Source organism: Danio rerio, chromosome 5 (genome assembly GCF_052040795.2).
Source record: "Danio rerio strain M-AB ecotype USA chromosome 5, GRCz13ab, whole genome shotgun sequence".
In the NCBI taxonomy this organism is placed as follows: domain Eukaryota; kingdom Metazoa; phylum Chordata; class Actinopteri; order Cypriniformes; family Danionidae; genus Danio; species Danio rerio.
Window position 1 is genome coordinate 28,519,552 of NC_141025.1, and position 18,162 is coordinate 28,537,713.

The 18,162-nt window shown below is 33.6% G+C and overlaps 1 protein-coding gene across 14 annotated transcripts in view; it reads left to right on the forward strand.

Annotated features, from left to right (window-relative positions):
- sfrp1a (secreted frizzled-related protein 1a) overlaps positions 1 to 18,162 on the forward strand; it is a 52,392-nt gene that overhangs the window by 3,736 nt on the left and 30,494 nt on the right. For 11 of the 14 annotated variants that reach the window (XR_015490017.1, XR_015490016.1, XR_015490020.1 and 8 more), the window contains one exon: positions 6,307 to 6,386. Coding sequence is in view for 5 of the 14 variants with exons in the window: in XM_087251569.1 (XP_087107695.1) it covers positions 6,383 to 6,386 (4 nt within the window). In the remaining 9 variants the exon portion in view is untranslated. The remainder of the gene's footprint in view (positions 1 to 6,306; positions 6,387 to 18,162) is intronic. The other 3 variants (XR_015490021.1, XM_087251563.1, XM_087251568.1) reach the window with 1 other exon arrangement.

Consider the following 18,162-nt stretch of genomic DNA (forward strand, 5'->3'; position numbering starts at 1 on the left):
AAAAGTCTAGTTTTAATGCTTGGGCCCCATACCTGGAATCACTAAGTCCACCCCTGTGTGGACACACTATACCTACACACAGTTCTGTCCAAACAATTTTCAAAAGTTGATTTAGTATCATAGGTGCCCTATAAATGATATTGCTATTGATATTTAAGTAAGATCAGAACCGACATAATTGGATGTAGCATTAGGACTCGACTGCAGAAATGTGGCTTCATATTGTTGTGGTAGTCAGAACATGGAAGATTGGGAAATACGCTTCCCCCTTCTTGAGTACATATGCTATGAGTAATGAATGTGAAGGATGAAATTAAATTGAAATGAAATTTCTGCCATGAAACTCTCTGCGCGAGCAGACTGATAGGTCTCCTAGTCTGCTCCTGCATCAAGTACACAGTGCAGGAGATTAGTTGCTGTCACCTTGGGAGCCAATGAGCTTGCTCCTCATCAGTTTAAATGCTCCGCGTCATTTTAAGTTGTCAAGCTGCAGCGTGTTTTCGGAGAGCTCCACCTGTGTTTAGATCTGCTGCAGGGGTTACATATAAATTGTGTTTGCTTCAGCAGCAGCATGTTATATTTTCAGATGGCATGTCTGTGTATACTGGTAGTAGCAGGTCTCGGTACTTGCCATAATAATCAAAGCAGCAGCAGCAGGGTAGCAGATCTATGCTGTCAAGACCAAATATATCAACATATGTCATATACATATTTATTGCCATATTAAATTCTGAGAGTATTCATGTCAGGAATATTCATTCATTCATTTTCTTTTCGGCTTAGTCCCTTTATTAATCTGGGGTCACCACAGTGGAATGAACCACCAACTTATCCAGCAAATGTTTTACGCAGCGGATGCCCTTTCAGTGCTTCCATCACTGGGAAACACCCATACACAGTCGTTCACATACACTATGGACAATTTTAGCTTACCCAATTCACCTGTACCGCATGTCTTTGGGCTTGTGGGGGGAAACCGACACAAACACGGGGAGAACATGCAAACTCCACACATAAACGCCAACTGACCCAGCCGAGGCTCAAGCCAACAACCTTCTTGCTGTGAAGCGACAGCACTAAATACTGCACCACTGCATCGCCAGTCAGGAATATGATCTTTTTAATTTTAAGATTATCCTGAATTTATTTTAGCTATATTTAGTTACATTCCATGTTTTATGCTAATCTGCAATTTTGTAAATTCTCTTTTTATTCCAAATAATACCTATTTTTTATTATTTTCATTTATTTTAACTATTTTTTATTTATTTTATTTGTTATGTATTTTATTATTATTTAAAAAATATTTTTAGTTGTTGTTTTTATACCCAGACATTTAAAAATTACTTATTTTTTAGCAGTAATTACAATACCGTGAAACCGTAAAATATATATAAACATATTAAACATGTTTTTATCCAAGGTTATCATACCATCAGAATTTTATACCAGCCCATGCCTAGTGCATATTATAAGACTAGTGCCTAGTGCCATTATAAGAATGCAAGTGTTTTTGACCTTGCATGCATATCAGACTGTTGTTGGAGATGCCAAAGCCAAAATATGACCTTTTTAAATGCATAATAGGGGCTCTTTAAGTTTTCCATATCAAAAGCACATGGTTCAAGCGTCTATGACAGAAACTGTGAAATAACAGTAACATATATTTGTTTGTAAAAATCTCCACTTTTGTACACTTATACTTGTATACTTGCACTTACACTTGATAATATATTTATGAGAATTAGGCAGCCTCACATCATACAAATCATTAAATAAAACACAACTGAAAAGACAAGCACCATTAAAATAGGTCATTAAAATGGACAGTCAGTTTGATTTCTCTGGGATTCATCTTTCTCACTGAACTGTAACACACAGATAAAGAATTAATTGTACATGAATGTTACAGAAAAATAATTGATAGGACCCTAAATAAAAAGACAATGATAGCTAATGATTTTAAATGCATAAATGAAGTTATATAACACGGATAAACAGCACTGGTCTGCAATATTGATTATAGGGAAAGATAGTGTAGTGTTGCATAACATGACAGTTGGACATGATAAGATTAATTATGTCTAAGAAGAAGACGATGTGACATTTTATCATGCAGACTCCACTGTTATTCAACTTGCATGAATGATTTTCTAAAGGCTTTTGACATCTTTCAACTGATAAAGAAACCATTCTGCCTAATCCTAGACAGTTTTATGTAACTATGGTTTACAAAAATGTCTCATTGGAGTATTTGCCTTTAAAATACGATGACGGACTAATTGGGAGAAAAAATAAACAGGCAATCAACTTGAAATAGCAGTGTAAGAATATAAAGTGGCTTCTTACACAATATCAGGCCTTGTTTAGAGAAGATGAAAACATGCTAAGACTTCATATTCATTAAATACAAACAATAAGTCTTGTTTTTCAGTGTGAAAAATGCATGAGGTCCGTGATGAGATGAGAATTATATTTTTAAATGTGAATTTATATACAGAGAAATAGTATGTTAGTTTGAAAGGAATCTTTCAAATGACCTTTGTGAACATTTGGACATATGGATGAAATAAAATTATCCTCCATCAACCGGTGTAATTAGATATTTTTATGTAAAAATTATTATACTACTATATTTTAATAGAATTAGTTTTATTATATTTTTTGTGTGTAAAAAATGAATAAATAAATTTAAAAGTGATTAGAGTATATCAATTTTATTAAATTAAACTGACATATGGATAAACCTCGTAGATAATGTCAATTTAAATTGATTTAAAATGATAAATAAAAAGTCCTTTAATTTGTAAACAAATGATTCTTGTTCTGAATATGGCTGACAAGATTGTTTAGTATTTAGTTTTTAGCTTGCATGATTATGAGTCATTTTTACTCTCACAGATTCTATATCCTGCATATAAGCACTTAAATCTATAAAAACTGATCGGGATTTTTAGCTTAATAGAAGAAGTGGACCTTTTAAAGGAAAAAGACTTTAATATAAATATTTTTTTCTGGATACCTGTTTTCTGGGATTCATTGGAAACGAACGTGCAGGTAAAGCAGCTAAGGAAGCCCTACAGCTGGAGATAACAGAATGTAAAATTCTTGTCTGATGTCCAACTTGTTTTAAATCTGTATATTAATGAGAAATGACAAATGAGATGGGATGAATGTAGAAACAACTAATTGTTAATTAGTAACAATTAGTAAAAAATAATCACCACTTTGAAAGGAGACAAGATCAGGTTGTACATACGAGATGCAGAATAAGACACTGCAAGACTCACACACTCATATTTATTGAAAGGGGAAGGAAAACCTGTCTGTGTCTTGTGTAAGAATATTTAACATATAATAATAAAACATATTTTAATAGATTGTGTATTTTTAAATGATATAAAAGAGAATGTGACCACATTACACCAGTTTTACGCTCTTTGCACTGGTTGCCTGTGCATTATCCGCTCACTTTTAAACTTCTTCTCCTGGTTTTTAAATCTCTAAATGGCCTGGCACCTTCTTATCTGTCAGACAAGTTGATTGAGCATCAGCCTCGGCCTCTTCGGTCGTCTAACCAAAGATTATTATTATGCATCTTTAGGTAGAGGCTGAAATACAGAGTTGACCGTGCCTTCGCAATAGCTGGACCTATAGGTTGTGGAATGCTCTGCCCCTCTGTATTAGATCTGTTACATCTCTGTTTGTTTTTAAATCTATGTTGAAAACTTACCCTTTTTGATTTAGCATTTTTTTCAGTGTATATTGTCCATTTTAGCTTGTTTTATATTTTTTTCTTTGTTGTAATGTGTATTGTTCAACACATTAGTCAACCTCTGGTTGTGTTTAATAGTGCTATATAAATAAACAAACTGAAATTGACAGTTGAACGTTTTTATTCTAGAGATAATTTAAGGGAAATGTTTGAAAAGGTGCCTTCTGGAACAATTTGAGAGTTTATTTTTAATCAGACTAAAAGATTGTATATGACTCTTCAATTATTTTTTGTATATATGTTTGTTAAAAAAACTGATATGATTGTTATATATTGTTTATTTAGTTTTGCCATTAATATAGCCAATGCTGCTGATATGGCATTAAATAAATAAATAAATAAATAAATAAATAAATAAATAAATAAATAAATAAATAAAACATTATTTTTGAGGAAAAAAACAGAACACAATCTAATACACAGTCACATTTGAAGCTTTATTGCGCTTTTTGGGTTTGCGTGAAAACACCTTTTCATCTCTGACCCACTTTTGAATATTTTAATCGTAATCATATTTTAAATCGTATTTGATCGTTTTATACATTTTTATTGCATAACTTAAAGTGGATTTCAACTTAATAGGATTTTCATTCAGCTGCAGTAGATCTTTACTTCAAAGAGCAGGAGCAGACAAATGAGAACGATGAAGTGAAGCTTTGTCTTGTCTCTTTTCTGGAATATTGAATGTGAGGTTAAATATTCTACAAATTAATATGCCATTTTAAAGATGCCATTTAAAAAAGTGCACTTTGGAATAAGTCCATTTTGCAGTGATGTTGTAGAGCAGTGGTTCTCAAAGTGAGGGTTAGGACCAACTGGGGTGTAGCGGCACAATGAGAGCACAAAAATCTAATATATTTTTAAAAATTTGTCAAACTACCATTTCTTAATCCTAACCTACAGAACATTAAAATAGTTACATTTAAGATACAACATCTAAACAAAAAGCCATCCGCCTTTCGTTTTAATTTTTTTTCTCCATTGGATTGCAACCCCTGGGGGTTTTTACATTAGAGACAATGGCGTAAATTGTACCAGATTGATTTTACGGCACTAGCTAAACTGTCAGCTTTACGGCACTGGCATACATTTAAAATAAATACAGGCCACAATCTTTAAGTGGTTGTCTCCCAGATTAAACCAAGAAAATACTTGTGATGCAACTAAAAATTGTGACAACCAGTCTCATTAAATGTGGTTCATTTTAAATAATAAAATAAATAAAAAATTAGATGGACATTATACTGTTGCACTTTTTGTTCTGTCAATGTGCTTATGTAGACATATTGGTTAGTGTGAGCCGTTGTGCACAACGTTTGTATGATTATAACCACTTCCTGAAAAGAGTGGAAGTCGCAAGTCATTGGCATTGTTATTTTGGGGTCACGGGCTTAAAAAAATTTGAGAACCCCTGTTTTAGAGTATGTTAACACTTGCTAGGTCATTTTAGATCAAAACACATTCATGTGTGCTGTATTTAAATTATTTTGAGTGTAAAAGTATACAGTATATAGAGACTTAGATCCTAGCTTGGTCAGCTTTTGAACTCATTTGTACTTGATTCTGACTGGTCAGTCCTGGAATTTGGCATTAGATATTTACTGTTAATAAAATGCTAAATAATAATTATGAAGTTTTTTTATTGAAAGCTTTATGATAATATACAGTTCAATATTAATACATTTTCTTGTCTTTGTGTTTATTTAAAATGAGCATTTGAAGTAATTATGTGATGGAGTAGTTTAATTAACAATGATCTTCTGGTGTTTTAAGCAATAAAGTAAGAAAAAAAGTACTACATTTGATCTGCCCTTATTAATTAATGTCTAATGCTAACAATAGTGGATACTTAAAGTGCAAAGACAGATTTTTGGTCATGCTAAGAGTTTAAATTCGGACACGGATCAAGAGAACTGACTAAAAGAGCCGTCAAATAGTTGAATTCCAGTCTGAATGAGTGGATAACGTTTCTTATTGCAGTGAATGAATTGAGAAGGGAATAAAACTCTTGTTTTCATTTCATGTCAGCAGACCAGTGATGTGCCAATGGAAAACAGAGAGAGACAGGCAAAAGTATTCAGCATTCCGCCTACCTCTTCCACCACAACCCCTGTTGGAATTAAAGACAAGGATACCACTGTTATCCTGATGTACCTGCTTTCAAAAGCAGTCCACTTACATTTGTCAAGAGTGTAAAAGCCTTGTGTTTTTGGAATTGGAGAGATATAGCAGTTTTACAATTCATGGTACTTGGATGTAGTCTATAGAATTGTAAATATTTCAAGTGAACTACAGCTTCATGAAAAAGACAAGTGTTATTATGGTATTTGAATGTAAAATGTGTGTGCCGTGTGACCAAGTAATTGCATGTCTGTACAATTTACAAAACCTGTTTAATTCAAAGGCCCACAAACCATTTATCTGGAAGTCATTCTTAGTTCACTCATACTTTATGAGACTTCAATGTATCACCAGGAGCCACAGATAAAAACAAATTTTGTTTTGATTGTATCTTGTTGTTTGACTCACAGCAGAATGGCACCCATTGACTTGCATTATTGAAACCATCAAGGATTTACTGAAGAAAAAGAATCATTTGCGTCAAGAATGGGTGAGTAAATATTCAAAAAATATTTTGGTTGAACTGTTCTATTAAGTGGGGACGTCCCGACCTGTTTTTTTTTTTTTTTTTTGCCTTTTAGTTGGAGTCATTTGATTTTGAGTATCTACTGATACAGAAACTCAGTCAGATATTTCTATAATACATAAAAAAGAATAAAGAAGAGCAAAGAAACAGATGCAGGATGTTCTTTATTTTGTAGTTAATTCATCTTATTTTAACAAACAGAGCATTTCTGTGAGATCGCTTGAACAATCAAGTAATAAAACACATAAATTCTTCACTTTTGGACTTTAGTTCAACAGTAAATATATATATATATAAATCTAACATAAAAACAAATAGCACCTCAACTTAAAATACCCGGCAGGCAATCCCAAGTTTACAGATCTCACAGTTTGCTATGGCAATGTTGTCCTCATTAACTTTATAATACCTCCAGACCGCAGACATACTCACGCTTTGAGCTTCAAGCCATCACTTAACCAATAGCGTCTCTGCAACAAAGTGATGTCATGCTGCACAAGTTGCTGTTTCTGTGTGAAGTCAAGAAAGAGGTCTAACTCTATGCCACCGCATATCTATAGATGTGTTAAAAATAATGACAATATATACACACACACATACAAACACAAACATATGAAGAGTTCAAATGCCAAAACCTCTAAATGCCATCTGAAATGTTCTCCTAAGATGAACATTTTTCTTAGCCTCAGTTCAGTTATTTCACTTTAAAGGCAATGAAAAGAACTTGTGTCACTATAAAAGTAAAATGACTGATCCTACACACAGGAGCTCAGGAAAATGCTAATTTTAGAAGAAAATATCAAATGGCTTTTAGAGTTTTTTGCATCTAAACTCTTCATATATATTCAAGTCCTGATCAGGAGGTAACATCCGATTCCGTTCGAGTCTGAAACCATGTGATCGAGCCCAGTTTCCAATCTCGTGATCGGATGTGGACATCCCAGTACTGATGATACTAAGGATGATATAGCTGTAAAAATGTTCTTAAAATCCACGTGAACTGGAAACTGCTGAGACTTTTGTTTCACTATGTTGATTCAGTTCCAAGAAACTGAAAATTAAGAAGTGGTGGGGCTTTCTATTTGCACATCAATCCCAAGGGGACATGGTTTAGAATATTGTGGCTGAATGTTTTGCAATATGTCAACAGAGATGGACCACCACTCTAAATGATGAGATATTGTCATTGATTGAAGATTATCAAAGTATTTTTCCCACAGTGGATTAACCAGCAAGGATCTATTGTTCAACTAAAGAATAAAAATGTGCGCTAGCAAATTTAACATTATAAATTTTGACTTCATTCAGAATTTAACAACTATATAGCACTAATGACATACAGCAGTAATAAACATTATTGAATATGTTTAATACAATACTCATGTATTATTTTGTTGGAAACAAAATCAGATGATAAATCAGCATGCAAGTTTATAAAGAAAACTATATTGTGCATTGGTGTGAATGCTAGTATTCTTGCATTTTCAAAAAGCGTGTAAGAGAAATTCATAAGCACTAGTTAAGGGTTGTAAGGTTGTTGGAATAGTCTAAAAAATTTAAAATGGCTAATGTCTTGAAGTATTTTGTTCCTGCAGCTGAGATCAAGCCACAGTGTGCATAACAAAACCGAGGTCACCATAGTATAATTATGAAGCTAATTAATAGTAAATAATAGAACAGTTTGTTGATTTCATTAAAAGCCGAGAGCTTTGTTGAAGCAGTGCATTATCTGTCCTACAGGTGGCAGTAATTGCTATGGCAATGTTTTAAACTGGAGGAGTGGCAATAATGCAGTGCAGAGATGTAAATCTTGAGATAAAATCAAATCAGTCGGTTCAAGAAAATGTGATTTATTACAGTGAGGCTTATTTTATGTGTAGCATATGTGCAACTCTACATGGCACAATTCCAGCAGCCATTTGCACACCAAAGTCCATCCATTTCATTGAGGTGACTGGTTAATGGTGTAAAACAAACGACAAACTAACCATGAAAGAATATAATGGCTTAGCTTAAAGGCATAGTTCATCCCACAGCTGAACATTCACTCACTGTTTACTCACCCTCTAGTGGATCTAAACCGATTTTTATTTATAATCTTATTTTGAAAAAAGCTGAAAACCTGTAACAATTTACTTCTATAGTAGGAAAAACAAATGCTATTGAAAGCAATGATTACACCATTATTTATTTATTTATTTATTCATTCATTCATTCATTTTCTTTTCGGCTTAGTCCCTTTAATAACCTGGGGTCGCCACAGCAGAATGAACAGCCAACTTATCCAGCTAATGTTTTACGTTGTGGATGTCCTTCCACCTGCAACCCATGACTGGGAAACATCCATACACACTCATTTGCAAACATACACTACAGACATAATTTTAGCTTACCCAACTCACCTATAGCTCATGTCTTTGGACTTGTGGGGATGATTTTTATTTATTTTTTTTCTTGTGAACTATCCCTTTAACCTGTGGTTATTTTCTAAATCTGTAAATCATTTTGGAAAGAATTTTGATTGTTATCTCTCAGATCCTGGTAATCTTACTGTTACATAACAGTAGCAGTTTAGAATAGTAGCTTTATGGGTGAAACAAACTACAGGCAACAGATGTGGTGAATTTGAGGCACAGCTTTTTACCTTATCTAGACACAGTCCAATAGCAGACTGCAATATGGTAAACATCAAGATGGCCCAGTTTAACAAGAAATGTTGAAACAAGAAAATAACTATTACTTAAAAAGAAAAGTGAGAAATTGGTTACCTGAGTCCAGTTAGTTTCACAAAGTGAAATAAATATTCTATTTAAAACAAATTTCTTATTAAGGGGCCAAAAAAATGTATATAGCTGAGGGCTGTGAACTGAAGCTATATATCAAATTGTATTACAAAATTGCCATGGATAATTTCCTAATTTTAAAAAAACAATATTTTAATATAAATGAAAAGCTTTACCTTAATCATATTAATTATATTAAGCTAACTTATATTTTCATTTTCTTTTCGGCTTAATCTCTTTTATTAATCAGTGGTTGCCAAAGCAGAATGAATTGCCAACTTATCCAGCATATGTTTTACACAGCGGATACCCTTCCAGCTGCAACTCATCAATGGGAGACATCCACACAACCTCACATTTATACACATCCACTATGGCCAATTTTGCTTACCCAAGTCACCTATAGTACATTTCTTTGGACTCCCAAGCACCCAGAGGAAACCCACACGAACACTGGGACAGCATGCAAACTCCATGCAGAAATGCTAGCTGACCCAGCCGGGACTCGAACCAGCAACCTTCTTGCTGTGACCTATATATAATTTTATACCTTTTTACAATGTAAACAAACAATTCCATTTAAAACACAATGAACATTCAAATAAATCTGATACATTTACAACATTTAATTGAAACACTTACAGTAATTCAAGCTTGCTTTTTTGTAGCTCAAAAATAAAACAAACACAAAATTTATAGAAATTGTCATTTCTAATTTAAAGTAAAGGCATGGGATGGGGGGCCAAATCAAAGGTTGTCATGAGGCCAACTTTAGCCCGCTGGCCGTAATTTTGGCATCACTGATTTAAACATTACATAGGTGCAGCAAGTAACAAATGGAATTCTACATTACAGTTAAAGTATAAAACTTGAAATTGTATTGTAAACACCCCTCGCCCAAGAGGGAAGATCAATTTTCATTTATTCATTTTCTTTTCGGCTTAGTCCCTTTATTAATCTGAAGTCGCCACAGCGGAATGAACCGCCAACTTATCCAGCATATGTTTTACACAGCGGATGCCCTTCCAGCTGCAGCCCGTCACTGGGAAACACCCAGGCACTCTTATTTACACGCATACACTATGGACAATTTTAGCTTACCCAATTCACCCGTCTTTGGACTTGTGGGTGAAACCGGAGCACCCGGAGGGAACCCACGTGAATGCGAGGAGAACATGTGAACTCCACACAGAAATGCCAACTGACCCAGCTGAGGCTCAAAGCGGCGACCTTCTTGTTGTGAGGCGACAGCACAACCTACTGCGCCACTGTGTCGCCTATAAGAGAAATTTTAAGTTTCTAAAAGGTTTTTTTTTTTTTTTTTTTTTTTTAGAAAATATTCAGAATTGTAAAAAAATCTTTGTGGTATGGGAATGTAAAATTTCACAGAACCATCAGTGCAAATAAAAACATTCGAAAGCAGTATCTTCTAGTGCAACACAGACATGTGCAACCTTCAAGTGCTCCCAGTGCAGTATTTTACACGCTTCAATAACCCATACATAGTCAAGCATTAAACTAGCCTTCTGACTGTTTAGATGACATCATACTGAGTGAATATAGATAGGTTTCTAAACAAGGGCTACCATGGTTTTTGGCTGGTGCCTCATGGCCTTGTAGAAATGCCAGCTGGTTCCTTTTAAAATGCAATTTATAACTGTGACTCTAATAAATACAGACACACAACTGGAACACATTTTCACTTTTATTTACCAGAATATAAACCAAAAGTCTGTTTTACGTTCTTATGTATTTGAGTGTCTTCTTCCCAGCTTCCAAATTTGTGTTTTGATAAATTGGTTTAAGCCGGATCTTCTGATATATGAAACGTGTTAACACAGCAAGCATGCCGTCCAGCGGTAACAGAAATAGTATTCGATAAATCAAATTTTTGTGTCTGTCTTTGCAACCACACATAAAGGAAGTAATAATATGTGCTTAACGTATGCTAAATTTAGCTAGACTCAAACTCTGGTTTGGAACTAATGAGGCCTTGTTTTCGCAACACATGGAAGACAACTAGAAAATGTGCTCTAAACGCATTCATTGCACTTTCGCTAGTGAACCTTGTTGTTTTGTCAAGCTGGTAAGCATTAAATAGAAGCAAAGCATGTCTCTTAATGTTTATTAGCTGTTTAATATCCTGCTTAGAGTCTCTTTTATCATTCGGTTGCATTTGATTCCTTTTTAGTCATTACATTCCAATTCAAGCCACTAACTTTTTTTTTTTTTTTTTTTGCTCTCTCCTTCTCACAATCACACTTTTAGGGTAGCATTAAGTCTTGTTATTTTAACTTGAGCTGTGACAATGAACTTGTGGTCAAAGTCTTACCACTGTCAGAAGTAATTTATAATAACGCATGACTTTCAAAATATACATGAATTTGGAGTATAAATCAAATTTGCATTACAAAAACACGGTTTTATGGCTTTTGGTAAAGAACATAGCGATCCTACAATAGTTAAAACGGTTTGCATGTTACTGAAGAAATTCATTGGCTTTGTGGGGTCATGTCTAGTCGTACCCAACAAGTGGATTTAATTTAAGTTGCATGTTTGAACCAGAGGTGAATTACTTCATGTTGCGCTCATCTCTATAAAAGCTGTTAATCAAACAGTTACTGTGAAATCTGACAGTTTCATTATTCTCTCCTCCACACTGGGTGATTATGTGTGTGTGTGTGTAAACTGCTAGACCGACTAGCACACCTCCTTTGATTGTTTGTAAAACTGTACATGCTGAGACCAATGCTGCAAATTGTAAACTCATTAAATATATGCTTTGTAAATGTCAGAGTGATGGATGCAGTTAGTTGATGGATGTTTCCAGTAAGCAGATCCTTAAAAATATTCTTTAATATTCATGGTTGACATTGAATGTTTTTTTTTTTGCTCGTTCAAACTACGTATTTAAAATAAGCTGAAACAACACAATTCTTAAGATTTCATTGGGACAACTTAGTTTTCTTTATGTTCAATCCACATTAATTTGTTAAAAGTGTTAAGTTAACTAAATCAATTTGTGTTGGGACAACATGAATAGTTTGTTTGGAACCCTGCATTTTTTACTTTGTATATTAGGCTAGTAATGCACTAAAGAATTAAATTAATCAGAAATAATAACAAAAATTAGAGATGCACTTATCAAAACCTGAAAAAAGTTTTTTTTTTTTTTTTTTTTTTAAAGTTTAAGTAGACTTAATATTTTCACCCTGAAAGCAAACTTAATATTTTTGTTTAAAGTCGACACTCAAATGAATCATACAAAGACAAATCAAGAATATGTTAAACTATGGCATAACAGGCTAAGTGAATATAGTGAATGGGATTTATTTTAACAATCTAAGCACAAAGTCTAAAGCACATGGCGCAAAAACATAAAGGGTGTGTCTAAATCCTATTTTGCTATGTTAAGAGTGGAAAATACATTCTGCACCCCACCACATGGTTTAACAGGGTTGTGCTTATTTTCTTAATGAGTTATCGGTGTGTTTTGAGCATAACATGCATTAAACCAATCAGAGTCTCGTCTCACATTCCTTTTAAGAGTCAGATGGGTCGCACCATGGTATATTTGTTATTTACATGGTGGACTTTTTAAGTGGAAAAACTGAATGCTTATCAAGCGAGAAAACCGTTAAACAGACTATCTGCAGCACAAGGATAAAGAATGAGTGCCTTCTATTTGGCCTCTTAACCTTCTCTTTACTTTACTTTTACTCTTTACTCCTTTACTTTAGTGGATGAGGAAACGGTATGTATGCACTCCACTGAAGACAGCCATTAGTCTACATATTTCATTTAGATTAAGCACTAATATTTGTTTAAAAACTGTTTCTAAATTCTGTTCTAGTTTCCTGCAAACAAATAAACGAACAATAATAATGAAGTGTGGTGAAACAACTGAGTTATATCCAAACACAAGTTCTATTCTTATCCCCTATAGTGATGCATGTGGCTCCAAAATCCGACAGGTGGACAAATCTAAACTTGTTTTTATTAAAACAAATATGAATACGCATATAATAAATAATACTGCTAATAATACTAACATTATACAAATGCACATTGTCATTAATAAACTGTAAAAGCCCCCTGGACATGAAGAATTGCCCCCTGAAGAAGGAATTGAGGTTGTGTTTTTTATATAGCAAATAATAATTTTAATTTCTTTATTTTGTTTTTATTAATTGTTTTCAAATGTAAAGATACTTGTGTATTGATGTACATCATGTGTGTATTAAGCGTTTGGACCTGCATAGGTACATAACTAATACGCTCTGTGCTGGACTTTAGACCAGCTATCAGTTGGTCAGTGGCACAGTCTATTTTAGTTCCTCAAAGTAGCAACGCACCAACAATGCGCCTTAACACACCTCCTTTATAGATTGGCGCACCTATGAGTTCACAAAGTGGCTCAAATGGATTTACTGTTTAAACAACGTGGCGCAAAACATGAAAATTAGGGTTGCCCTGGTCTGAAAATGGCTACAAATCGCACAAAACATGTCTTGTGCCTTATTGCGCCGGTGAATGATATTGAAAATTGCATATTTAGCAAAATTTCTAGATAAGGACATTGAATGCCTTTCCTGTGCTTGCTAATGTAATGTCTTGATGTTTTTGCATGAATAAAATTCATCAATTGTATAATAAATGATTTTAACTGTAAAAAAAAAATTACGAATTTGACTGTCTAGAAAATCGTTGACCTCATTAACAGTAAATTTCCTCAATCAAACAATAAAATGGTTTTTCCCAGATTTCCATTTATTACACTTTACTTATGTTTTTTTTTTTATATATGGCTTATTTAGTTTTTTTTCTTCTCATCAGTGATGTACCTTAGACTTTTATAACTAATGTTGATGATGTTTATTGCATCACCTTAGTGTCATGTGTGTTACCAGAATGGTGTTAAGTAGTTGTGTGAATGACACTGAGTGCCCTCTTCATATTCGTTTCTCTGTTTGTGTATAAGCTGTTTGTCATGAGCATTGGCTCTTAATTTGACTGTCTCAACATTACCTGCTTGTGCTTGTTTTTGTCATTGTAACAAATCTACAATACATAGGTGTTAGTACTTCAAAACCTTGGTTTATTTTAAATTCATAAAATATGGTAGCTAATATACTTCTTTTTCCAACTACATCAGCTATTTTACTTAAAATGCTTCAGATTGTTTTTAAATAGTAGTAAAGAAACAATAACAGATAATCAGTTTGTGTGTGCGCGTCCGTGCTGCTGCCTTACATGATGTCTTTTTTATTTTAACTCTTTCCCTGCCACTCACAGAAGTGTCTGTCATTTACTCTGTCTCAGCTCTTCTTTTATGTTAATGGAATATTTTCAATTTTATGTTTTCACTATTATATGGCAGATATCTTATAAAACTGTGCATCTTCTGGAATAGTAAAGAATTTTAAGATCCACAAAGATTTGATTTATTAAAAAAAATCTTGATTCTGATCTTGGCTGTGGTTAAAAATAATTAAAGCCCAAGTATTGACATTATTCTAAAATACGAAAGTGCGCCTGTTTTCGCGATTGTCTTAGAACTTCCGATTCAGTCGCCTATGGGAGAAATGACTAGGAATAATAAACGGCAGAAAACGGTCAAACTACTTGCTCTACAAACAAATGTTTGCATGACTACACAGACCAAGTAGAATAATATAATAGGAAAATATCAAATTGCAACATCAAGCAGCGTAATGAGCAGTTTTTAATGTCAAAAAATGAATGGAAGTGAATGAGATTGGAAGTCTCGAGCCAAAAAGATTCAAATGGCAGTGCCCACTCGTCGGCGGAGAATAAGGTGAATAGCCGCATTCAGTTTGATCACAGTTTTAAATAAATACACTATGCTTAAACATTAGTTGGAACTCTGCTTTACAGTTGGATGTTTTTCTTAGCTCTGCATTGTGCATTGTTGTAAAAAAAAAAAAATTAAGATTCTTGGTGGGCAATGCATGTAGAGGCAGATTTGATCTTGAAGATTTAGAGTTTGAATTACTACTTGATTATAATTGAGAAATTGATAGTAAACTTGGCCAAAGATTTCACACAGATGATACAATACTGTTGTAGTTTTTGTATGTTGGTGTGCTCAAAATGGATGTTGAACTGTCAAAATGCAAACATCTGTTTCTGACAAAGATTTCAGCTCTTTAAAACAGTCTCATCCTAAAACTGAAAATTCAGTTTCTGCTTAATATTTTGTATGCAATATTATATATCAGTGTATCTCAACCTCAGACAACTAGTGGAATGTTTCCAACCAAAAACTCTGCTTCTTGGCCATTCATTTACACAACAGATACAACAGATTTTGGAACGCAGCACAAAGACGTGAATAGTTTTGGCAGATTTGTCATCTGTATGCTAATGTTTTTAAAGACTAAAAGGAAAACTTTTTGCCATGCAAGTTTAATAATAATGGTTGTTTACCAGGATTTTAGACTTCTCTCCCATACATAAAATATCATTATCATCCTTTTATTATTTGGTCTTCACAAAATGTTGAAGTTCGTGAGAAACCAAGCTGAAGGTGTTGAAAATAAATTGCCTACTCAATAAAGAGTGTTTTCCCTCTCCAGAACCAATAAATATGAAACGGTCCTAATCCAAAACATATTTTCTGTTCTCTGGATTTGATTACTAAAGGCATTGGGGTTGTAGATATGTTCAGTTCGGTCATATTCATTTCATTTCGAATATACTGTGTTTAAACATTGAGGTATCTAGCAAAGAGACTTTGTGTCTCAGAGTGCGTTTATCACTGTATCTCCGCTGTAACAGTATCTCTGCCAGATAGTTTCCTAGAATGCCTTTATATTCCTTAAAGCCATTTCTTCTCCAAACAACGACGCACACATTTTCTGTCTGCTCATTGTCTAGACCAAAAACTTTTTAATTTATCATTAAACAAGACTCTTTTAGAAAATATTTACAGAAGAATTCACTGGTATATTCAAGGAATATTCACGTGTATAGGGAATATTTACAAAACCCTTTGTTCTAATTTATACTGTACAAGTTATAAGTATTTAGGAGGATGTGAAGAAATATAACTATAATGACATTGAGACATTGAGAAACCAAAGTATCAAATCTAAGATAAACAAACAGCTGCTCCAAACATGAAGTTAAGAGCACTGTAAAAAAAATGGTTCCCTTAAATTAAACTGAATCAAATTAACCTTATGAGTCTATTGAACTTAAATTATGTTAAACTGACTAAAAACTGCTTGAATAACTTATAAAATTAAGTTAGAACATAATTAACTTGGTTTAATAAGTTATAATGAACTAAAACAAATGCTGCCAGGACTAATTGATTATATCATTTTTTTTACAGAGAGGAAAACTACATCAGTCTATCTGAAATCATTTTGAAAAGTATAGTAAGGAATGTAATGCTTGTTTTCAAGGCCTTTTAAACTTCTGAATATTTTTACAGTATCTGATCCCTACAAGTAAGATGTGAATAATAACAAAGCAGAGGATATTTCATCAAGCAGCATAAGGAGGAAATGGAGCAAAGAAAAAATTAAAAATAGCAATTCTTGCTTCTTTTATTTGAAGATGAAAAGCGTGAATAGACTATGAGACAGAAACCTCAAACCTCTTAATTCTGTCACTCAAAACCCTTTTATTATCCTACCATTTTAGTACCATCTGAATTTGATAAGCATTTTGTTTCAATTACCAGCACGCCCAACAAGCTGTTCCTAAGCAAGCAAACAATCATGTTGTCTTTCATTCTCTTCTAATTACTTTCACTTGAAAGCCCTCATATTGATACAAGCAAAGAAAATGAAATAAAATACTTTTCGGAATGCATCTCAGCTCCCTGGTCGATGAGCATATTTTTCTTGTGAAGTAATAAGAAATGTTGCCTCCTTAGAATTCTTTCACCTAGTGTCAATTTAGATGAATTCAGTCGTCTGAAGATTCATTAAAGTGTTTAGATTTGCCACAGATAGTAAGTATGGAGCAATCTTCGAAATGACCCAATGAAGCCATTTTATTTAAAAATAGGAGAGAAAAATTACACAAACGAAAAAATCTGTTTTTAAGCATATCATTTTAAACATTTAAAGGTGCTGTGTGTATGTTTTTGACTTTTAAAAAATAGCACAATATATTTGCAGATATTTAAGAAACATACGAAACGAACAATCTTGTTTATCTGAAAAACAATGCTGAAGCCAGATATTCTGCTTTGAAAATGTGTTTTCTGTGCCGGAACGTCTGCATTTGGTTTGCTAATTTTAACCTGCCCAATGCTAGTTTAGCCAATTATATTTCAGCACCCGGGTTGCCCTGGTGGAGAACTGAGTATTTCATTCATTCATTCATTCATTCATTCATTCATACAGTAAGGCTCTGAAAGCATGTGTCCATGACCGAAATGCGACCTCTGGTGGACAGTAGCAGCCTCCGAAATGATTTGCGTTGTTTTGATCCAGGAACGCAATACCTAGTTCTACCTCTGGGTGTCAACCTTGCATACTGCACCGTTAAATGTAGAGTTAACTTGTTAATCACAAGGGTTTGTGTTTGACTATGTATTGGCCTTGTATTATCAAAATGCTGTGGTTTATGAGTAGCAAGAGATGCACATCATGATTTTGCCAAGTACAATGTGAACCTAGATTAACATCTATGAAGATCCTGGAACATCATTTTTGTTGGAAAATGTAATTCATTACTATTTTTTCTACCCTTAAACCAAACCATTTTGTAAATCAATTCCATAATCAGAAGTGAAAAATAGTTGGATAACAATCATGTAGACGTGCATAAACCTAACCGTAAGCCTAAACTAAAACTGTATATAAACTGAAAAATTTATAAATTGAATAAATATATAAATTAATACGTTTAAATGTATAAATAAAGTGTAAACATATCCCTTAATTCTGATTTGCTGTTTGGATTGTTGTTCCAGA